This window comes from Ursus arctos, unplaced genomic scaffold, assembly GCF_023065955.2.
Source record: "Ursus arctos isolate Adak ecotype North America unplaced genomic scaffold, UrsArc2.0 scaffold_8, whole genome shotgun sequence".
Taxonomy (NCBI): Eukaryota; Metazoa; Chordata; class Mammalia; order Carnivora; family Ursidae; genus Ursus; species Ursus arctos.
The window spans coordinates 34,772,838-34,797,791 of NW_026623100.1; the positions used below are offsets into that span (position 1 = coordinate 34,772,838).

General features: G+C 41.6%; 1 protein-coding gene across 10 annotated transcripts in view; it reads right to left on the reverse strand.

The window, feature by feature from the left end:
- AAK1 (AP2 associated kinase 1) overlaps positions 1-24,954 on the reverse strand; it is a 163,290-nt gene that overhangs the window by 79,756 nt on the left and 58,580 nt on the right. For all 10 annotated transcript variants that reach the window (XM_044377535.3, XM_026483910.4, XM_057309408.1 and 7 more), the window contains exon 3: positions 7,058-7,176. In XM_044377535.3, the coding sequence (XP_044233470.2) occupies positions 7,058-7,176 (119 nt within the window). The remainder of the gene's footprint in view (positions 1-7,057; positions 7,177-24,954) is intronic.

The window sequence follows — 24,954 nt, forward strand, 5'->3', positions numbered from 1 at the left end:
ATACCGTACACTTAAAAATGGTTAAGATGCTAAATTTTAAGTTATGTGGTTTTGACCACAATTTTTAAAAGTTAGAGGAAAATTAAAATAAAATAAAAATTTAGATACTGGCTTAAAAACAAAAAGAAATCCTCAGAATTGAAAAAATAATTGCTTAGTTGATCATCTATGCAATATATCCAAATGAGTTGAAAATTTATACCCACACAAAACCTGTACACAGATGTTTATAACAGCTTTTATTCATAATTGCTAAAACTTGGAAGCAACCAAGATGTTCTTCAATAGACGAATGGATAAACTGTGAAATATCCATACAATGGAATATTATTCTGCTCTACAAAGAAATGAGCTATCAACCCATGAAAAGACATGGAAGAAACTTAAATGCCTATTAAGTGAAAGAAGCCAATCTGAAAAGGCTACACTGAATGACTGCAACTATATGATGTTCTAAAAAAGGCCAAACTATGGAGACAGTAAAATAGAAATCAGTGGTTATCAGGGGTTGGGGGATTTGGTGGGATCAACAGGCAGAGCACAGGCAATGTCTGGGGCAGTGAAACTATTCCTTATGATACTATAATGGTAGATAACATGTTATACATTTGTCAAAACCATAACACAATACCAAACTCAATGTATAATACCAAGAGTAACCTTAACATAAACTACGAACTCTAGATTATAGTGACATGCCAATATGTCAACTCCCACCTCAAGTACCCAGGAAAAGAAGAAAAAAATAAACCCCAAGCAAGCAGAAAGAAATAAATAATAAATATAAGAACAAAAATCTATGAAAGGAGAAATGGAAAAATAGAGAAAATCAATTAAACAAAGCGATGGTTCTTTCAAAACATCAAGTGGCAAACCTCTAGCAATACCAACAAAGAAAAAAAGAAATAAGTTACAAATTACCAATATCAGAAATGAATCAGGGATTTTACCACAGACCCGGCACACATCAAAGGATACGACTAACAACTAACTCTACATTGCATAAATTTGACTTAACTTAAATGAAATGGACCAATTCCTCAAAAATATAAACTATTATAACTCACCTAATATAAAATGGATAATCTGAATAACCCCATAAGTATTAAGGAAACGGATTTTGTAACTTAATAACTGCCAAAAAAGAAATCCCCAGGCCCACGTGGTTTTACTGGAGAATTCCAACTAATGCTTAATTAAAGAAGAACAAACACCAATTCTACAAAATCTTTTCCAGAAAACAGAAGAGGAGGGAACAGTTTCTAACTTTCAACTCATGTTATAAAGCCAGAATTACCCTAATACCAAAACCAGAAACAGATTAATAAACCAGACCACTGACCCTCACTACAGATGTAAAAATCCTAACCAAAATATTAACAAATAGAATTAAAAAATATATAAAAATAATTATAGACCACTATCAAGTGAGGATTATTGCAGGGATGCAAGTTTGGTTGGATATTTGAAAATGAGTCAATGTAATATACTATATGAAAGCTAAAGAAGAAAAATCACATGAACATATCAATCGATGCAGAGAAAAAAACATCTGACAAGCTTCAATACCCATTCATGATAAAAACTCTTAGAAAAATAGGAGTAGAGGGTAACTTTCTCAAATTTATTTTTTATATCTGTTTTTTAAAACTACAATTAAACTTATGCTTAATAGTGCAAATCTTCTTTCCTCCTAAGATTGGAAAGAAGGCAAGGATGTCCACTCACCATTCTTACTCAACATAGTATTGCAAATTCTAGCTGATGCAAGAATGCTAGAAAAGGAAATTAAAAGGATACAGATCAGAAAGGAAGAAATAAAACCACCTCTCTTTGCAGGTAACACAATGGTCTATGTAGAAAATCCTAAGGAATCTAGAAAAAAATTCCAGAACTAGTAAATAAATTTAGCAAGGCTATAGGATAAAAGATAAACACAGAAAAATTAATTGGTTGGGGCACCTAGGTGATAAGCTTAGTTAAGCATCCAACTCTTGATTTCAGCTCAGGTCATGATCTGGGTGTGGGATTGAGCCCTGTGCTGGGCTCTGCACTCAGCAGGGAGTCTGAGATTCTCTCTCCCTCTCCCTCTGCCCCTCCCCACACCTGCACTCGCTCTCTCTAAAATGAATGAATGAACGAATGAATGAATGAATGAAGAAAAATCCATTTGTTTTCTACATACTAGCAATAAACACATGGACACCAAAATTAAAAATCCAATACCATTTATAACCACTCAAAACAAAACCAAAAATCTATGTCTGAATCTAAGAACATGTACAAAGCCTACTTAATGTTGATGAAAAAAATCAAAGATACAAATAAATGGAGAGATGCACCATGTTCATTCACTGGAAAACTAAACAGAAAAGATGTCAATTTTCCCCAAATTCATATACAGGTTTAATGGAATTCCTATCAAAATACTTGCAAGACATTCTGTAGATAAAGATTATTCTAAAATTTATGTGAAAAGGCAAAAAAACTAGAATAAGTAAAACAATTTTAGGAAAAGTAGAAGAAATCAGTCTGATTTCCAGACTTATTAAAAAGCTACAGTAATCAAGGTTATATGGTATTGGTAGAGGGACAGACATATAGATTAATGGGAATAGAACAAAGGAGGGTCTGGAGATGGACCCTCACAAATATCCCCAACTGATTTCTGACAAACATATTCAATGGACGAAAGATAGCCTTTCCAACAAAGGGTGCTGGAGCAAATGGATACCCAGAGGCAAAAAATGAACCTCCATGTAAGTCTCACACCTTACCTAAAAATTAACTCAAAATGGATCACAGATGTAAATATAAAATGTAAAACTGTGAAACTTTTAGGAAAAAAAGACAAAATCTTCAGAATCAAGGGGTAGGCAGAGTTCTTAGAAATGACACCAAAAATATGTTCCACGAAAAGAAAAACAGATAAACTGGACTTCATCAAAGTTAAAAACAAAACAAAACAAAAACAAACAGAAAGGTCTTAGAAATTAAAAAGCCTGATAAATAAAAAATTCAGTAGGGTGGTTGGAATGTAAAGCTGAGGAAATCTGCTGGAACGTGGAGGGGGAAAAAAAACCCAAAGAAATGAAAAATAAAAGGGAGAAAACAAGAATATTAGAAAAGGAAATCACCAAATGAGACAAGCTAAAATTTCTCACAATGCAAGAAATCTCTATATTACATGGGAACACCATTTATTAATAAAAAATAAATGCACACAGCAAGGTGTATCATCAAGATATTTCATAACAGTGTAAACAAAGCGGAAACTGATAAATTTCTAAGGAGAAAAAACAGGTCACACCCAAAGGGCCGATATTAGAATGACTTCGGACTTCCTATGCACAACAATGAAAGCTAAAATACGGTACAGGAACGCTTTCAAATATCTGAATGAAATGATAACCTGAGCCAGAACTTTATATACGAGATTTCACATGTGTGAACATAAAGTAAAGACACTTCCAGGCCTGCAAGATCTCAAAAATTCACCTACCATGCATAAGGAAGCTACCACAGGATAAGCTCCACCAAAATGAGGAAGTAAAACAAAAACGAGTCAGGAAATCTAACAAAAAAGCGAGGCAAAGGGAATGACTAAGAAATTCCAAGATAAGACTGTAAATTAGGCCTAGAGAGCAACCAATCCAGATTTCACTGAGTTAGGAGACTGAGATTTTTCCAAGATAAAATGGACAGAACACATAAATGCATTTAAAAGTATTTTAAAAAATGATTTCTACAGCCTAAGGAGAGTTTGGAGTTAAACTGCTGAAGAGTACACAGAAAAAACAGATCAAAAAATTGAAAAAGATTATTAATTCCAGTGAAAAGAGAGTTATACAGAAAAGGAACAGTAATCCTAGTCCACCGGAAGATTCTGCAAGAGCAGTGTTTTCGTACATGTAAAAACTAATACTACCCTAACTAATATATTACCAAAACTTAACTGCTGTTGCCGCAGAATGGGAGATGAGCATGATTGCAGGTATTTGGGGAGAAGGGTGTGCAGGGGATGAAAGAGGGCTAAATTTTTACTTCCCATACTATATAATGCCTAAAATGGAGAAAACAATCAGGAACTAGCAATATCAGCACGTTCTTTTGAAACACATCAAATGAATCAACAAAAAGTGATTGTTCTGGGACCTTGCAGTGACAGAGGTGGGCCCCTCAGGGAATTGCCTGAAGTTTTTGGGAACAAGCTTAGTTCACCTATATGAGTTATTTAAGTTTTGAAAAAATATGAACTCAAAACAGAACAAAATCTTTCACAGCTAATATACAGCTGGGCCAGAACGTGAACTCATGTAACTCAGTTCCCAATCAGGTGTGTTACTTTGTGAGCTCATAAGGGACCTGTGCCCTCCCAGTTCCACACCTGCCTCGCACAGAGCCAGCCCTCAAACATGTTTCTGAATGAGTGGGAGAAAGTTAAAGAATGGGATTACTTTCATAATGCCAGAAAAATGAATGAGAAGGGCATTCCAGGCAGAGGAAACAGCAGAAGCAAAGACAGGAAACAGAGTGTGTGTGAGAGAGCTCAGTGAGGCAGGGACAAGGGGAGGAGGGGCAAAGAGAAGCAGCCAGAAAACCTAGTGGCTGGTGGAGGGACATGCAGTGAGGCTGGTTGTTGGGAGCCCTGTGGCGTGAGAGTCTGCGCGCACTGGTGCCTTGCGGACAGATCCAGGTGGCCCCATGTGTTTGATTGAGCCTTGGGGTTTTTGTTTGTGTTGCAACGATGACAGCAACACTTATTTCTCCCAGCAAATGGTTTCTTCTCAAATGGTTTCAGCTTTTTGGAATCTAAAATAGCACCAGGCTCCCTAAAATCCTGAGGTCTTTTTCAGTAACCCAACTACAGTACAGCTAGTTACTCTAAGTAGCCCGAGAGGGCAACTCCACAGGGGGGGACGGGGCAAGCAAAGCGTCATGGAATTCCTACTATGCCACCTTCACCCATTTTTTGGACTTCTTTTTGTTCTTTACGAAAGCATTAAAATCAGGGCATAAAGGAATCATCACCTCTAGGTGAATATTTGCATCTGATATTACCATTATTCATACATTCATTTCATCCGAAGTCTATTAAACATAGCTGACACTTGAACGAGTTTGAACTGTGCAACTCTAGATGCATGTTTTTTCCTTAAACACAGTATAGTACTGTAAATGTATTTTCCTTATGATTTTTTCCTTATTTTTTTTTTAAGTAGGCTCCGTGTGGAGCTTGAACTCCCAACTCTGAGATCAAGACCTGAGCTGACATCAAGAGTCAGACGCTTAACCCACTGAGCCACCAAGCTGCCCCTCCTCATGATTTTCTTAATATTTTCTTCCCTCTAGCTTCCTTTATTGTAAGAATACAGTATATAATACATATAACATACAAAATATGTGTTGACTGTTATTGGTAAAACTTGCAGTCAACAGCAGGCTACCGGTAAAGTTTTGGGGGAGTCAAAAGTAATATGAGGATTTTCAACTGTTCAGGAGTCAACACCCCAGCCCCTTGTTGTTCAAGGATCGGCTGTATTTACTTTACGTCAAGCAGTCTGCTGGAATATAAAGTTCCTGATTTTAAAAAACTTCCCTTCTGATGGCAGAATTACTTATAAGATAACAAGTTAAGCAATATAATTGGTGTAAACAAAGGTATTGTGGAAACACAAAGGAATAAAAGACTATTTAAGGGTGTGCCTGGGTGGCTCAGTCAGTTAAGCCTTTGACTCTTGATTTCAACTCAGGTCATGATCTCAGAGTCATGAGATTGAGCCCTGCATTGGGCTCCACACTGGGTGTAGAGCCTGCTTAAGATTCTCTCTCCTCGGGGCACCTGGGTGGCACAGCGGTTGAGCGTCTGCCTTCAGCTCAGGGCGTGATCCCCGCGTTGTGGGATCGAGCCCCACATCAGGCTCCTCTGCTATGAGCCTGCTTCTTCCTCTCCCACTCCCCCTGCTTGTGTTCCCTCTCTCGCTGGCTGTCTCTATCCTGTCGAATAAATAAATAAAATCTTTAAAATAAAAAGATTCTCTCTCCTCCTCTCCCGTTGCCCCTCCCCCCTAGTCACACTCTCCTTCTCTCTTAAAAAAAAAGACTAAGTTTTTTAATGTATAATATCAAACAGAAGTGAAAGAGACTAACAAACTCCCACGTATCCACCGCTCTGCTTTGATCGTAACCCTTTGCCAATTTTGTTTCTCTTCTAAATCCACTCATTAACTTCAAGACATCATGTTATTTCATCTATAAATATTTCCGCATATACCTCTAACAGGAACTCTTTCTTTAAACACAGTATGTATCTGAATTGTAAAAACAAAGTTTTTAAGATGTGAGGTATAATTTCCATATAATAAAATTCACAGATCTTAAGGTACTCAGTTGAGTTCTAACACTTGTATAGCCCTGTATGACCACTACCCAAAACGTTTCTATGGCCCCGGAAGTTCCCACATGCCTCCTTCTAGTCAATTTCCCACACTCAAATGACCACTTTCTGATCTCTGTTACCACAGATCACTGTTCTTGGACTTCTATACATGGAATCATAGAGTATGTATAAGAGGTTTCTAGTCCAAAAAAAGGGAAAACCATTTCTGAAGGAAAGAACTACACATATAAAATATAAAGGTATGGAAGGGTATGTTCATGGAATGCAGAGAAGCTCAAGACGGATGAAAACCAGGGTTGGTAAATGACAGTAGACAAGACTAGAAGAGGCTCACTGGACAGCTAAGGTTTCTGGATTAAACTCCACAGTTAGTTCTGGGAATGAAGTTATGAAATAAACTTTTCCCGACGCGCAAACATTTCTCTGACCTTAAAAGTTGGTCAGTTCTCTCAATATGCTCCTTTCTCCCCAACCTTCCAGCTAAGGGTGACCAAGACGGGAGAAGCATGCTCCACCCCGTGCCTCTTCATCCTCATCTTGTGCTGAGACTCCCCTGCCATCTCAGGGAGGGAACAAGCCTCCCCAAACCCCCCAACACCTTTCTTATGAGAGGACACATTTTAGACAAGCAATCCCAAGTCTGAGGGGCAGCCTTACCATTATCTGGATTTCTCTCTTGCACACCTGGAGATCATGCTCATTGTTGACAAACATGCGTTTCAAGGCACATTTCATTCCATTGCTTGTCCTCACCAGAAACACGATAGCAAATCCACCTGTGAGGGAAACACACATACAAGCTCTTTTGAGTCGTGTTCAAAAAGTCAGTCAGATAATTACGGTGGCTGCAGCTTTGTGCTGTCACTGTTAATGGTACTGATGCCATCATCAGCTAGACCTGAGGGTGGGCCTGGCCCAGAAGGCACTCTTGGATTCAAGGGACTCAGGGATATTGCTATGGGATTGTGTGGCAAGATTCAGAAAAATTGTTCCTAAACACCTATGTCAGGAAGAAAGAAGAACAGTAATTATCTTGCAAAAAACCTACAAATAAATAGATGAACAAACAGATGGAAGAAAAAAGAACTACATTCTAACCGCTGACCTAGGCACTTTGAGCTCTTAATTAATTCTTACTACAATCCTATGAGGCTGGGTGTTATTTTTCTCTTAAAGACTATTACCAGCTAAAGAAAACAGAGGCTCAAAGAGATTAGATTCGACCAAGAACTTAAAAAAAAAAAAAAAATTAAATCCAGCACTTAACCAGAGAGGCTTGGAAATTATTTTAATAATTGTTATAATAACGTCAAATTCAAGAAGCTTTCTCTTCCTTTTCAACCCTCCTCACCCCTCCCCCAACTTAGATCTAACAATTGACCTTGAGAAGTCCTCCTGCCTTTCCTACCTCATGGGCTATGGAGAAGACACAAAATATAGATATGAAAGTGCTCCCTGCCATAGCAGACACCAGGAAAGTATAACTCAATTACTGGGCAGATGTTCTAATGTCCACACCAATCTTTCTCTTAAAGACCAAAATTCATTAACAATGTTTATATAACTCTAACAGAAATTCTTAAATGCTCTGGATTGGTTACACCTTAGCATTTCCACAGATTCTTAGAACTCCTTCCTTCGATCTCATTCCCCAAACACTGTAGAAGGTGTTCAGTGCCATTGTTAACAGGGCTTATAGACAGATAAGGTGCAGCAAAGCTGTCAAAGCTGCTGGCTTTGGGATAAGCAGCAGTTAGACTGGGCACTTAGTCCATCTGCCTGCTCATACACCATCATAATTTAGTTTGACCTATCCTGTGCATTGACCTGGGTAGCAAAAAAAAAAAAAAAAAAAGTTGTGAGGCTATTGTTTGCACACGGGTGATCACTAACTGATGGAGAGGAACATAGAGAGAAGTCACCAGTGTGGGAAGCTGAGCTGAGGCTCTGGTGCAATGCTGGGGCTAGCAGCCACATGCAAAACTGATACAGAGCAAAAGCAGTGACTCTAGATCTTGAGGCGGAAGACTTCAGTCCTGTTGAATCTCTCTACATCCTCTAAGGCCCCCGGGCCTTGAGCACCTGTCTGTTGATGTCCATGGCCATTTCCTGGTCACAGTGTGTATCCTTTTTCAAGTCGTCTTGGATAGGTTTCTGCAGCTTGTAACCAAAGAGAGCCTTAATCATAAAGCACTCTTGCATGTTTTCATATAATACACACATAATTCTGTGTTTACAAAAATGTTAATGGGCTCAAATGTTCCAAGTGTGCATTCTGATAATGTTTACCAGAGCCTGCATGTTTGTAGATTTCCTAGCACAACGTCCTTCTTCAGGAGTCAGGTAAACACTAAGATTTGCCATAAAGTCTTTAATTTCCACGGTCATCTTGAATCTTTGTATCTCCGTAACATTTTCCATTTTCTTGCAATACTTTACAGTCGGCTTACACTGCTCACTCGTCAATTTTAATTCTAGAAATTTACTTTAAAAATTTGTTTGAAACCCTACCATGTACTGACGAGTAGAGGTCTTATAACGCACACACACAATCTCAATTTTAAGATGTGTATTTTTTACACTGGAATTTTTAGGCTATCAGAATTTTTCTTGTAATAAATATGTACATTGAATGCAGTAGTACTTAATCTTCTTTTCCCCAAAAAGGTACTAAATTCATGATGCGTCTTATTTTCAATCAGAATTAGAAATGCTAATATAAATTATAAAATATCTGTGTGTATTCATAATTATTTTGTAAACAGTCCAAGTGAGTATTCATTTTATAGGTATTTGAATATTTTTTAAGGATTTCATTTATTTGGGATAGAGTGCGAGAACACACACAAGCAGGGCAGAGGGGCAGAGTGAGGGAGAAGCAGATTCCCCGCTGAGCAGGGATCCCGATGTGGGACTCAATCCCAGGACCCAGAGATCAAGACCTGAGCTGAAGGCTGACATTCAACCGACTGAGCCACCCAGACGCCTCAGGTATCTGAATTAAAAAAAAAAAAAAAAAAAAAAAAATAACAGAACTACAGACTTTGCATCAGTAGTGCTTCTAGTCAGCATTAAATCTGACCATCTTGCTTTACGAGCAGAGGAAAGTGAGGCTTAGGAGTCTCCTGGCTAATTATGCAGAACCTGAAATGGTGTCACTCTGCTGACTGTCCAAACAATGTTCTTTCCACTTTACTCATCTTAGAGAAAACCTGTGTAACAGCCCCTTTAAATACGAAGGAGACATCCGACAGTGCTGTAGAACATGAGCTGGGAAGGACCATGTCTGCAGTTCTGTGATACATGGAACCACCGAAGTGGGGGCAGTCCCTTCAGAAGCAGGTTGATGACGCACCAATCCGAGATAACTGCCACCAGATGGGAGCAGTGTAGTTTTCTTTGCCAGGTAGCAAGATGACCTTTCCAGCCGAAACTGAAGAAATGTGGCATATGCCTACATCACGATCAAGCAAGCACAAAGGGCTGAGAAGAGCCAGCCAAGATTCTCAAAGCCTGTGACCATCACAGAGCTAAAGGTAAAGCAATGAGCCTGTATGCCTAACACAGATGGAACCACGTGATTTAGCTTCCATGCCCACAAAAGGGCTTATTTGCAGGTGAGAAGCATGTAAGTCAGAGCTTCTTGATCAAATTCAAAGGCTGCTAGGATGTGTCAGTTTAAAGATGTTGGTCACTATCAGTGTGCAGTTGACCAACTAGAGATGTAAGTTACTCCGTGAGAAAGAAGAGGGGTGAGAGCACCACTCGAGGTACCGCTCTAGCACAGGCCCGGGGCCGCCGTACAGACCAGGGTACGAAGATTCTCAGCCACAGCTAAGCAGAGCTCAGGCTGTTACCGAAGAAGGCAACTATAAGACTGGCAATAGAGATGCTTACTTCAGATTGAGTTGCATCCCAAGACCTTGATTAAATGGAAAAACGTAAAGCCGCGCTGGGGAGGGTTTGGACAGAGGTAAGAAAAGCTAACATGCAGCAGAGCTGTGCCAATCTGCCCACTGGTATCTGTGCCAGTCTCTCGGCCTACTTGCATTCTTTTTTGAAACGCTAAGATATTCCCTATGATTTCACTGGAATCCATTCTGGGGGAAAATTCATGAACTTATTGAATCACAAAGGGAAAAAGGATTCATTCCATTATGTGAGGTAAGCAAGTGAAATCGCCGTGATAATTTTGACACAGACACACATTAGCCCCTTAAACAGGTCGGAATATCCTTTTACTTCCACAAAGAAACATGGTTTCTCCCACTTTCCCTAAAATATATAGAGCACTCTTGGGTATTTCTCCCCCTAATTTTTTAAAATTATTTTTGCTTAAAAAACTTTTTTAAAATTCAATTTAACATATACTGCATTATTAGTTTCAGGTAGAATTTAGTGATTCATCACTTACATAGAACACCCAGTGCTCATCACAAGTGCCCTCCTTAATGCCCATCACCCACTTACCCCACCCCCACCCACCTCCCCTCCAGCAATCCTCAGTTTGTTCCCTATAGTTAAGAGTTTCTTATGGTTTATCTCCCTCTCTGTTTTTGTCTTATTTTATTTTTCCTTCCCTTCCCCTATGTTCATCTGTTTCTTAAATTCCACACGAGTGAAATCCTATGGTATCTGTCTTTCTCTGACTGACTTATTTCACTTAGCATAATACCCTCTAGTTCTGTCCACATCACTGCAAATAGCAAAATTTCATTCTTTTTGATGGCGGAGTAATATCCCATTGTATATATATATATATATACCACCTCTTTCTTATTGATTCATCTGTCAATGGACATCTGTCCTCTTTCCATAGTTTGGCTATTGTGGACACTGTTGCTATAAACATTGGGGTTCAGGTGCCCCTTTGAATCACTATGCTCGTATCCTTTGGATAAATACCTAGTAATGCAATTGCTGGGTCATAGGGTAGTCCCCCTAATTTTTAATGATGTGGATGGGTACTTGTCACTCACCATGAGATTAGAGGTTTTCGTCTCTTTGGTTCCCCTCTGTATCCTCATGCCCTAGAATAGTGCCTAACATGCAGAAGGCCCTCAAAAATTAATTAACTTCCCTCTTACTGTTACTACAGAGAATAGAAAAGGCTACGGAAAGTGGTGGGGGAGGAACCATGGGAAACTGAAGCAATGGCTCATATAAAGGAACAGCCACTACACAACTCCAGGTACGCTGTGCCACGGGAACATAAGCCCAGATCTGCTAGTGTTAAAGATAAGCTGGAAACCCAAAATCGTATGTGAAATATCCAGGCAACAATCACATTTTAAATTAAAGCTGAAGAGGCTGACACTACAGAGCTAAAGGAAACACATCTGAAAGGCTGAGTCTCCTCCGTCTGATCTAGTCTAACCTCTCATCTTACTGATGGCCAGGGGAGGAAGTCTCACAGCCAGTGGTACACAAAGTGAATATAGGGGAGGAAGTCTCACAGCCAGTGGTACACAAAGTGAATATATATATATATATATATAGGGCTCATACACTGGTTATCACAGTTCTTGCTTCCCTTCCCTTCCCTAAAGAGGAGTTTATGGAATTTGCCCCTACCCAGCATTTGTATTTGATTTTATACTTTTTCAAAGGCATTTCAAAATAAATTATTTCATTTATATTTTCACAATAACTGAATGAGGTAGATGAACTACCCACTGTCCTCATTTTCCTGATAGGAAAGAAATGTAGAGAGATTAAGCTCCTTTTACAAAAATACACACAGCCAGTTAGTGGGAGAGTGCAGACTATATCCTTCATCTTTTTAAATGTTTTAAACCAACTTTATATACAATACAATGCACCCTTTTAAGTGTAGAGTTTGATGAGTTTTCACACCTTCATACATTATACACTACACACCATCACCTCCATCAGTCCAGGGCAGTGAACAGTTCCTTGTGCCTCTCCGCAGGCATCTGCTCCTTCCCATACTAGCTCATGTAACTTCCGATCTGCGTTCTGTCCTATGGATTAGTTTTGCTTGCTCCAGAGTAAATGGAATCATACAGTATATACTATTATGTCTGGCTTCTTCTGTATAATATTTCTGAGATTTATCCTCATTGCTACATTTATCAGTAGTTTGGTTGTTTTTTTTTTTAATTGCAGACTAGTATTCTATTATATAGATATTCCACAATTAGTTTATCCACTCACCTGTTAAAGAACATTTGCAGTGTTTCTACTTTGGGCTGTTATAAATTAAACGTTCATATAGAAGTCCACTTTTTGTAGACGTAAGTATTTATTTCTCTTGAGCAAATAACTAGAAATGGAGTTGCTGGGACATATCATAAATATTTATTCAGCTTTATAAGAAACTACTAAATAGTTCTCCATAACAGTTGTACCATTTTGCACTCCCAACAGCCACACATGAGAGTTCTCGCTGTTCCACGCCCTCATCAACACTTGGTATTGTTAATCTTTTTCTTTTAGCCATTCTAGTGTATAGTGATATTTCGTTACGATTTTAATTTACATTTCTCTATAGATCCTTCAGCATTTAAACTCCTAGGATTAGCTGCTCTCCAGCACCTTCCTGATGGAAGGTTTTATTTAATAAGCACAGGATCAGAGTCACGGATGAATTACTGAGGTCACGTGGACTTCTACCTCTCAAGCAAAGAGGACAAAAGTGCTTAATTCTCTTCTGTGAGAAGCAGACAAGTGAGAATTTATATACAGAGGGAGAATTCTATCATCTCTAAAAATTTTCACCTCTGACACCAACAAGAGATCATGGGCCTCCACGTCATTTTCATGGCTGAAGCTCTTTAAGCAGAACCTCCTTGGGAGCCTAATCATGATTGTCAGCACCAGCGATGGGGCTCCTGAAAACCGACACGTATGTAGTACCTCTCCGGGCTTTGTCTCAAAGACTGAATCATGCTAGATAGTATCAGGCCCCAGGGGCTGCTCTGAATGAATTGAGACCTGACCCGCGAGGGGTGGGGGTGATAAGGTAACGGGCAAGAGAAGAAAAACACCACAGTGACTATCTCCAGAGCGTTGTGCACAGAGATGGGAAACAGCTGGGCAGACAATGAGAACGATGAGAGCCAGGACTAAGAGACAACAGAAGCCCAGCACGGGCTGAGACAGGGTTTCTGGAGCTGCTGCCAAAGAGGCTTGGGTGGATATTTAATATTGGGCATAGATCCTAGCCACAAAAAAACTTCAACCTGCTTATTTCCTACAGGTAAAAGAAATATCATTTCCTAACAGAAGTCCCAACTACACTTTCAGGAATGGCTTCCACTTGTCTGAGATGAAAGGAACCAGAGGATACTAAAATGGGGAAAACCTCGTCCGGACCCATATTCTGCTCTTGTCTTCCACTTTTCCACCCTACAAACTCTTTGTTTCCCTTTTAAAATAAGATTTAACCCAATGAAGGCTGTTGACTTGATGCAATTTCTCTTCAAATGACACAAGGAAGAGAAGATGAGCATGTAATAACCCTCAGAACCTTTTCTGAAGCATCAGACAGAGAACCCAGTAAAGTGGAATTTAGCCAGCAGATAAAACAGTATGGGCAACATGGGACAAGCTATTGGATCTCTTTGGCCTCCATTTTCTCAACTGCAGAAATTAAGATTCAACTAGTGGTTTTTAAACAGCTCCTCAGAGCCCTAGGACACAGGAGGTACTTCAGTGGCCCCGGGAGGAAAAATAACCCCATGCCAAGGTAGGACTCTGCACACAGCTTCTTTCTATCTGCTTAATATTAATTCTGAAAAAGACACTGGGGGAAAAGGGGGTGACTCTGCTTTAAAGGAGAAGAGAAAAAAGTACCCCAAAATATTCTGTAGTTTTATGTAAAAGTATTTTATAAAAAGACTACACCACTGCAAGTCATACAAAGGGCCCTTCCCTACACGCCTACTGCGGATATAAATACATACAGGCAGCTTCGGGGGCAGGGGCAGGGGCTGCGCCACCACATCCACTGTGCATGGAGACCATGCAGTCTTCCTTCACAGTCCGACAGGTTAGCTCCAACCCTGGCTCACGCGGGCCACGATCTCCGTGAAACCCTGTCCTCTCACCTGTCAAGGGCGGCTGATATCTCCCTCATGCTTTAGGGGAGGGTTACATGATAAGCAGAGCACCAAGCACATGAAAGGTATGTGATGGGTATAGGGTTCCATCCGTAATCCCCCCCCAAATCCTCAGTATCTGTAGGATACCTAATTTAGCATAAAGTTCTAAATCTGGAATATCTTTTTGAAATCAAGGGCATTAAATCCAAATGCTAACAGGGACCAGACAGATTGTGCAAAAGCGGGAAACTGTCCAGGTATAACACAATGTATAGACAGAGGCCAGTGACACGGACTTGCTGGCAGAAGGACCACGGGTTGGGGACTGCACCAACCAGAAGTGCACGCCCCAGCTCATAAGCAGCCACTCTTCAAATCCAGCCCATCGCCATGGAGGAAGGTGGGCTGAGGGTTACCAAGTTTTTTGACTTCCAAGAGAAGCTGGAGTTTTCTGTGAAATCTCCTGATTGATTGATTGATTGATTGATTTTTAAGTAGGCTCCACACCCAGCATGGAGACCAATGCAGGGCTTGAACTCATAACCCTGAGATCAAGACCTAGGCTGAGATCAAGAGTCAGACATATAACCGATTGAGTCACCCAGGTGCCCCCAAATCTCCTTATTTTTAAATTCAGGCAACAAACTTTAAAAAAACAAATCTCTTAAAACCTGTGCAGTTCAGGAAATCTATTTCCAGGTTGGGATTGAACCACAGAAACCTGCTTTGATCTTTGAGAGCCTTGTGAAGTAAGCAGGCCATGTATTACAATCTCCATTGGGCCAGATGGGAAACTGAGGCACCGAGAAAAGCCTAGGTGGCCTTAGTCCTGCTACTTAGCGGCAGGGCCAGGGCCTGAATATAGGTGTGCCAGTTCCTGGCCCTCACCTTGGTCCACTCTCTCCTGCCACCATCCCCTCCCTTTAGCAGTAAGCCATGCACAGCTAGGGAAGGTAAGGAAGGGAAAAGACACAGTGACAGGCCAGGGGCCTCTGCAGCTGACCAGGTGGGACAGAGCCCTCTGTTCAGTGAGTAGCTGGGCACACGGTCGCGGTGTCTGTGAGCTCCCACAGACAGCAACAACCAAGAGGCTGACAAACTCCCATCTACTGTACATTCACATTGAAGACGACTTTGCCAAAAGTTTCAGAAGGAACAAAAATTTTCAACACTCTGTCACAGATGGCAAGGAGCACAACAAAGATTTTACGGGAGAAAAGGTCAATCTGTATCATTTGTCAACACTGATTTCAGTGGGGACTAGGAGTTTTGGGTTTTGGGTTTTTTTTTTAACATCAATCTCTCATATTAAAAATCACCATGTGCCAGCTCCTTCTGGGGAACATGTCTAAGCAGTCCCTTCCTCAGGCAGAAAGAACACCCAGATGGGGGAAGACTAGAGATATTCAACTTTCTCCCCCTGCCCCCCATCAGGAACCGTGGGCACAAAGTCAGAGACTGGCAAACTCTGGCAGTGGTGCTGAAACGTCAACCCAACCCAGTCAGTCCACAGCCCAGGCTGAATGTGGGGCAGATGGCAACTGCCACTTCCTTTCCAGGACTGTGACTACTGGAGAGCATCCCCAGCTCAGGGGGGTTCTCTTTGGGGGTTTGGCAGGAGTCTCTTAAAAAAAAAGAGAGAGAGACATTTTCAGGGAAGGCACCTGGGTGCCTGGAATAAAAGGTTAGGGTTTAAGAACTCAAGCTGGCTCACACACACCAGAGGCGTGCGACGAAGTACTGCACGCAGACCCAGGGCCAGAGCACGCGGGGCCGCGTCTGTCAACAGCTAAGGCCAAGCAAGAGAGCCTTCCCGGAGCTCCCCGGCCCCACCGTCGCTGTCGCATTCCCATGGGGTCAGCAATTGGACAAAGGAGAGAGAAAGAGTAAGAGACATCACAGGGCCACGTTCTATGTTCACTTAAATCACTGAGCAGCTTCCCTGGGTCAGACCGAGCCACTTCCTGTTCTCTCTACTATAGCCCGGGTGATGATCTTTTAAAAATGGAAAGTGAGTATTATTCACCCGTGTGGAACTCCTCAGGGGCTCACGGCCCCTCTGTGAATAAAACTCCAAATGCCGGCTATGGCCTGCGAGGCGCTACGTGACGGGACGTGATCTCTGGGCAGCCTCACTCGTACACCACAGCCTGCCGCTGCTCACCCTGGTCCAGCCCCAACTGCCTTCTTTCTTCCCCAGTGTTACACTCCACCCTCCCTGAAGATTTCTGCGCATGCTTCTCCCTTTGCACTATGCACTTGTGGCCTGACCAGCTCCTACCAAGCATCCTTCAGGTTTCAGTCTGTTACTTGGATGAGGCTTCCTTGATTGCCCCTGGCCTCACCCCCTTCTTCTGATTTAAGTTAAGTCCCCTGTTACACCCAGCACCCTCTACTTTTCCTTTGGGACGCATCAGGAGTGTAATTAAATACTTAGATGGGTAATTCCTGGTTTGATGCCCTCTTCCCCTGAATTCTGTAAAGTGCACAAGATCAGGGACAATGACTGACTCACTGTGGCCTCTGTCACCCAGCACCGTGCCCACTGCATAAAAGGTACTCAGTGTTGGTTACACAATGTGTCTGCCTAGCACCATAATGGATACACCACCACCACCTCCCCCCGTCAAAAACCCCAAAACAATAGAAAACACAGCACGGTCCCAGGCTTTCAGAAGATTAAACTCTAGTTGGAGACAGAAGGGCTACATTTTGAGAAAAGGTCCCCCGGGGAAAAGGTAGTCTACCCTTATACAGAAAAGCCCTGAGTGCTCAGCCTTGCACAACTGAGGGCCGTGTGAGACGAGAGCCAACTGGACAGTTACATCGGCAGCATGCTCATGGTGTGGCATTATGGAGAGCTGTACAGAAATCTCTGTGCTGTCACACAGTGACACTTTCTCTGTGCGCCATCCCTTCTTTTAAAAATAACACTTGAGCTGGAAATGAAAACCCTCTTCGGTGGAGAAGGAAAAGAAATCAAACACCCCCATGCTCCATCCTGCGCCACCTCTCCCCTGAACAAGTGGAGAGCCTCTTGGGCCTGAACTGCCTCACTCTCTCTAAGCCACTGGTGCCAGCAATCTTCTGATAAATGGTGTGCAAACAGAGCAGCTGAGGTCAACTCTGTGAGCCCCCAACCGCAGACATCCAAGCTCTGGCTCTAATCATTTCCGCTAGGCCCTGCTGTATGTCACTGGTCCACACTCTCCAAAGGAGAACTGGGGTTTTGGCAAAGGCAAAGGATGGCTGACATTCTCTCAGCTCCCAATTGTTAGTTCTAGAGCATTCCACCTTCACTTCGTGCTAAAGCCTTCTGTCTGAGGTTCAGGATTTCCGGATGTATGGCCCATCACTGCCATACACCATCCCCTAGGTGTGGTCCCTCCCCTTGGACTTGTGCACCAGTTCAGTTTCCTTCCTCTCCCAACTCCTGCCATCACCTGGTTGATTTCACTGAATCCTAACAATTCTGTCCCTTAAATCTCTCCAGGATCCATCCTCTCCACTCCATCCCTGGTACTCGTTCACATTCTCCTCTTTCCTTACCAGGAGAACTAAAAGAGAGTCCTCAGTTTCTATATGCCTTGAATCTCTTTCTCTTCTAAAACTCATATCTAAGAACTCCTCTTAAAAGCATTCATTGGTTCCCCAACTCATATCTAAGAACTCCTCTTCCCCAATTCATATCTAGTAACTCCTCTTAAAAGTGTTCATTAGTTCCCCAGAGTAAAGACCAAATTCCTTACACAGCAGTATGTAAGAACCTTTGTATCTTTCATTTTATTACAAAAAATTTCAAACACACAGTGAAGTTGAGACGATCATACTTCAAATAGCCACACACCCACCACTAGAGTCTACAATGTTTTAGTATACTTGTTTTATCACATATACATCATCCATCTATGCAAATATCAACTCGTCTTATTTTTGACCCATTTCCAAGTAAGGTGCAGACCTCAGTGCACTTCATTCTGAATGCTTCAGCATGCATACCTTTAACTTGTGTCCAGAGTTCACGGTTCTCTTTTGGGGGAAGGAAGGAGGGTAGAAATAAAATCTATTTACAGTGAAATGTACAAATCTTAAGTTTATTATTGGGTGAGTTTTGATAAACACATACACTCAATGTAACCCAGACCCCTACCAAAATATTAGACCTTTCCATCACTCAGAAAATTCCCTCATACCGCTTTCCAGACAATCCCACCCTTGTATCCCCCCTAGAGACAACCACTGTTTTGACTTTTTAATCTATTGCTGGGTTTGCAGGCTTTAGAACGTCATATAAATGGAAAAATACAGTACAGGCTTGTTTTGGTGTAAGGATCTTTCACTCACCGTAATAGCTTATGTTGTTGAGTGTATCAGTGTATTAGTCTTATTGCTAACCTGTTTATCCTTTCTTTTACAGAGAAACATTGAATTATTTCAAGTTGGGAGCTATTATAAAGGAAGCTCTATATGCATTCTTGTACAAGTCTTTTGTATCATAAAATAAATATTTCTCTGGGGTAAATCACTAACACCCAAGCGTGTAAGTGCTGGGCCACCGAGGAGGTGTATATTTAATTTTCTAAGGAACTGCCAGACCTTTCCTCAAGGTGCTGATATCATTTTATACTCCCACCAACAAGGTATGACAGCTCTAGACCCTTTATAATTTAAAGACAGCCCTGCCTCCCCGAGCTCCAGCTCCCAACACCTCCTCCTCCACCACCACCAAGCTTTCAGAACTTGAAACTTTCTGCCACTTTATCCCCGGGAGGGTCACATGGGCTATTCCCTCCGCCTGGAATATCCTGTCCCAGTCTTCTGCTTGACAAAAGTTCACCTCTTTGGTGAAGTCCTCACTTTTCCCGACACTCACCTCCAGGCTTTCATACTAGCACACATTTGGCCATTACCTCTATTGTCACACTTATCACAACGTGTTGTGATTATCTGCCATACATGTTAATCACTTCACTAGATCGGCTGAGGCAAAGAGGGAGGCACTCACTTCTGCCTTGGTAGAAATAACGCTTGTTACATTATCAAATTTTATGACATACTATATGATACTTTACAAAGTGTTTTTTTACATGAAGCGTACTATTTATACTTTATGATCCTTGAATGCCATCATTAAACACCACCTTAAGGACTTTGAATACTGTGAAATCACAGCGACAACATTCTACATTGTTTTCCAGGTGGGGCACTTGAGAAATGGGTCACCAAAGAAAATTAAAATGTCAAGAACTTATTCCTCTTGGAATCCTCAGGGCTAGCACAGTGCTTGGTACATGATAGATGATTAACAGATGTCTCATAAATAGCAAATCCAATAATGTTGTTTCCATGCTTATAATTCTCCGCTAGCTCTCAACCAGCTATAAGATCAAAATCCCCGTCTTAACGTGGTATGTATTCAAGACCCATCATAATCTGCAGCCCACACTGAACTGAGCTGCTGGACAGCGTTTTCTGATGCCTCCATACTTCTTCCTTGCATTCTCTATCTGGATTATCTGTCTTCTGTTTCATTAGTAAACTTGTGGCTCTAAATACAAGTGGAGCTCAAACCAGAACTCCTTTGTGAACTTTCACCTCACAGAATGCCCATCCCCACATTATTTCCTTACCCTGATTATATCCCACCTGTCTACGTACCAGTCTGTCTCACTAGGACTTTATTCTTTCAGAGGACAAAAATTTTACTTTATTATTATACACTGTAAAAAACACAGTGGTCTAGCTTACCACACTCTTTGCCCCATGCTGAAATAATGATTAGATAGGTTGTATCCAGTGACCTCCTTCTCCTAGCCACACTGAACTGGACCGGGAGTGGGCAGCTGGTGTACATTCTCCCTTGAGAGCCTGAGGCAAGAAAATGGCTTCCAGTCTCAGAATGAAAAAGTCGTGGGGATAACAGATACAATATAGGGAATATAGTCAATGGTGCTGTATGGTGACAGATGTTAGCTACACTTGTGGTCAGCCTAGCATAATGTATAGGCTTGCTGAATCACTACCTTGTACACCGGAAACTAATGTAACATTGTGTGTCAGCTATCCTTCAATTAAAAAAAAAAAAAAGTTCTGTTAAAAAAAAAAAAAGGGCAGGAAAATGGAGCAGACACTTGGAAGAAGCTGCAATGCAAGGTTATGCGGCTCCAAGGGGAGAGTTACAGAAAAAAGAGCCATCTGAAAACCTTCCAATAGTCACAAAATCCAGCTTCACTTCCTACTATTGGGTTCTGGAAGGTTCCACCATATTTATCCAATAAATTCCTTTTTACTTAATCTAATTTGAATTAAAGTTCTGTTCCTTGACCCTGATGACCCTAAGAAACCTTGTACCAATATGACTGCAGAATACATGAGCTCTGATACAACCTAGGTTTTAATAATTTTAACCAATACGGGCTCCTTTAACAAAAAGTGTCCAGAACAGAATGTTAAAACAGCATTAAAAATTGCACTTGAAGAGTGAGAATTTTTCAGTTAAAGACAAGATTTACATTAAAATAGAACCTGCAATCATACACAAAGATCTATGGCAGAAAATGGTCAAAATCTATTTGGGAAAGGACAGCCATAGGAATTTGAACAGGGGAATATGGTCTGCATTATAACTTTTGTTGGGCTCACAGATCGGAGTCAAGGAGTGGGGGAATCCTCAGCACCCAGAACACTCATTATCTGGTAAAGCCAGGAAGATGGTTTTTACCTGGGATTATCAGAAAGCATCACCGAGAAGAGGACTTAGCTCCCCAATGAGAGGAAGCAGACAGGGTGGGATCTTTTGTACCAAGTGAAAAAAGGGCTCAGGCATGGGCAAACCTGGAGAGGCTGTCAAGAAGGTTAAGTCTCCAAAAGGATCAGGCGTACACCAGCACTGACCAAGGCACTGAATTACACTCGGGGAAAACTTCCCCTGCTTTGCTGTACAACTGAGGTCAGGACTAGAATGAGCGGACCGAGAGGCACATCCCATAGGCACAAAAAGACAAAGTTAGTTAGTATTACTGATTTTTCCTTTTGACTCAGGCTGCAGTATGGCTGGGCACAGCAATGTTAAACTGATCTATATTTTATTTTTTTTATTTTTTAGAGAGAGCACAAACTGGGGCGGGGCAGAGAGAGAGGGAGAAAGAATCTTAAGCAGGCTCCAGGCCCAGCATGGAACTCCATCTCATGACCCTGAGGTCATGACCTGAGCTGAAATCAAGAGTTGATGCTCCCCAAACTGATCCTGTATTTTAAACTCTGATATTTTGTTCGTCGTTGCTTTTTGCATTTTTATTTTTTAAATATTGCATAAAATTTTATTAAGGTTGATTACTGAGTTTTAGGGTACCCCTTAAATTCTGGACTTGAGGGAAGCACCTCACTCTAGTCTCAGCTCTACGTGAAACTACTGTCCGCACTGGAAAGAAACCTGCCCCAGGCTCCAGTGTCCATACTGTCCTTGCCCTCTACTCCCCGGCAGACTTGAGAGGTCAAGACACACCTTGGAGGGGGGGCACAGAAATTCAGTGAGAGACTCTAAAGGGAGTGGGGGCTGGAAAACAGGAAGAGAGACAGAACTGTGGAGTCCGTTTCTGGCTTTCTGCAGCAATTAAAGTGACACAGTAAAGCTCCAGGGATGGCCTACTCCCAAGCCCTCTTGGACACAGCAGAGATCAGACTTGACTCAGGCACCAAACAAACCTAAAGAAACCAAATTTCACTGAAGCTGAGATCAAGTATTAACAGCCCAGATACCAGGGATGCCTTTGGTGGCTCAGTCAGTTAAGCATCTGCCTTCGGCTCAGGTCATGATCCCAGAGTCCTGGAATCAAGTCCCACATTGGGCTCCTTGCTCTGAGGGGAGCCTGTTTCTCCCTCTGCCTGCCCCTCCCCCTGCTTGTGCACGCTCTCTCTCTCTCTCCCCAACCCCCCCCCCGACAAATAAAATCTTAAAAAAAAAAAAAAAAAAAAAACCCAGATACCAAATGAGTATAAGGTCATCAACTAGATTGATAACAAGTGAGTACCAACCACAGCAGAACAGAGAAATGTAAGTTAGGGAGAAAGGTGGATCCACCAATGACAGGAATCTTCTAGTCCTCAACAAAGGGTTGAAGAAAGAAGCTACAGGGTCAGTGCAGAGCCTATGGAAAAAAAATACCTGAAGCTTGATTAGGAAAGTGCTCACTCTTTCAAGAGTCTGGACAGGCACTAGGAAAAACCAAGATGTCATAGGGTTCTAAGAGGTTTCTGCCAAACAAGGAAGGGAAGTAGATCTGAAGAACGGAGGATCCCACCCAACCTGGAAGAAGAGGAGGACAATTTGACCCAAGTATCCAGTACTACTGTTAAGGCTATAAATAAAGTGAGGAGAAGGATGTATAGCTATTAAAATATTGAACATTTTAAAATACTAAAATGTGCACAATACAGCAAATTTAAAAAAACAAGATACAAAGTTCTAGCCTTGTTAGGAACACAATTACGTGAAAATGCATATGTGTAGTGAAAAGACTAGAAGAAAATACAACAAAGTGCTATGACTAAAACATGCAAAAACTTTCAAAGACTGAATTGCCTATGGATGGTGGGATTATAGATTATTGCTTTCATCCTTATCCTTTTCTCTATTTTCCAAATTTTTTAAAGTTTTGTTTATTCAGGGATGCCTGGGTGGCTCAGTCAGTTAAGCGTCTGCCTTCAGTTCAGGTCATGATCCCAGGGTTCTGGGATCGAGTCCCGCATCAGCTTCTTGCTCAGCGGGGAGCCTGCTTCTCCCTCTGCCTGCTGCTCCCCATTTATGCTCTCTCTCTGACAAATAAATAAAATATTTTTTTTAAAAAAGAATTTATTTATTCATTTGGGGGGGCAGAGGGACAGGGACAGAGAGAATCCTCAAGCAAACTCCCCGCTGAGAACAGAGCCCAACACAGGACTCCATCCCATGACCCTGGGATCATGACCTAAGCCAAAAACAAGAGTCAGACGCTTAACCAACTGAGCCACCCAGGTCCCTCCAACTTTTTTTATCTTTCTTAAGTTATAAAAAATTCTTTTAGTTGTCTTTAAAAAACAACTTTTTTTTTTTTTTTTTTTTTTTTTTTTTAGAAAAACCTGCCCTCCAAACCTGGGGAGGTGTGTTAAGAAAGTAAGTCTTCAGGCGCGCCTGGGTGGCTCAGTCGTTAAGTGTCTGCCTTCAGCTCAGGGCGTGATCCTGGAGTCCTGGGATCGAGCCCCACATCAGGTTCCTCAGCTGAGAGCCTGCTTCTTCCTCTCCCACTCCCTCTGCTTGTGTTCCCTCTCTCAATGGCTGTCTCTCTCTGTCAAATAAATAAATAAAATCTTTAAAAAAAAAAGAAAGTAAGTCTTCAAAAAGGACCAGGAGCACACCAGCACCAACCAATGTACTAAATTACATGTGGAGAAAATTCCTTCTACTTTTGATGTAAAACCAGGGCTGGGAGTAGGGTGTGGAGAATGAGGTATCTGTCTGGGCACAAAATTTAAGGGAGTGCCAAAAAACTCAGTGATCAAAGTAAATAAAATACTAACATATTTTGTAAATGAACATCCATGCAAAAAACTCACCAACAAATTTCAATTATTTTTTCAAATTTCAATTTTTTAAATAAGGACAGGATCCATATTTATTTTCCTCTGGCCTCAGGCTCCAACATGGCTGGGCACAACACTGTTACTGATCCTGTTTTTATTTAAAAGTCTGATATTTTGTTCATCATAGATACTTTGCATTAATGTGTTTCTATGCTTGGGGAGCCTGGGTGGCTCAGTCGGTTGAGAGTCAACTCTTGACTGCGGATCAGGTCATGATCTCAGGGTCCACGCACAGCACAGAGTCTGCTTGAGATTGCCTCTCCCTCTCCCTTTGCCTCTGCCTGCCTCAAATAAATAAAACCTTTTCAAAAAAATGTGTTTCTGTGCTTACCAAAATCCTGACTGGCTAATTTCCTGGAAAATGTCTGCACCCCTCCATCGCAGCCAGGGCAGTGAGGTGGACCAGTGCCTGTCTGGTCTGACGGCAGTACTAAGTAGGAACGGAAGAGTGGTGATGGCCTTGAGAGAGCCCCATGCACTGTCCCAGGCTCCCCCAACCCAACTCCAGCCCAACCTTTCTCTTCAGTGATTTCCTGGGATCAAAATAGGAAACTCCTTTCTATTCAGAAAATATACAATACACAACGACTGACACCCCCACTCAACCATAAAAGAAGCATCAGTCCTTAACAGAATGCTACTTAAAAAATGTGTTCGTTAACAATTACGCTTGAGTTTAATGGCAGCATGGACACACGATACACATGTAAACATCTAGGAAGCAAGGGAATGACAATTAACTATAATAATAAGCTCAATTAACCATGCTTATGAGAAGTTTGTCAAGGTCTGAGTCCTCACGGTGATGGGAAGAGGCACATATGTCTAGATAAAAACGACCTCTAGAGCTCAAGAGCTCAAGAGATCAAG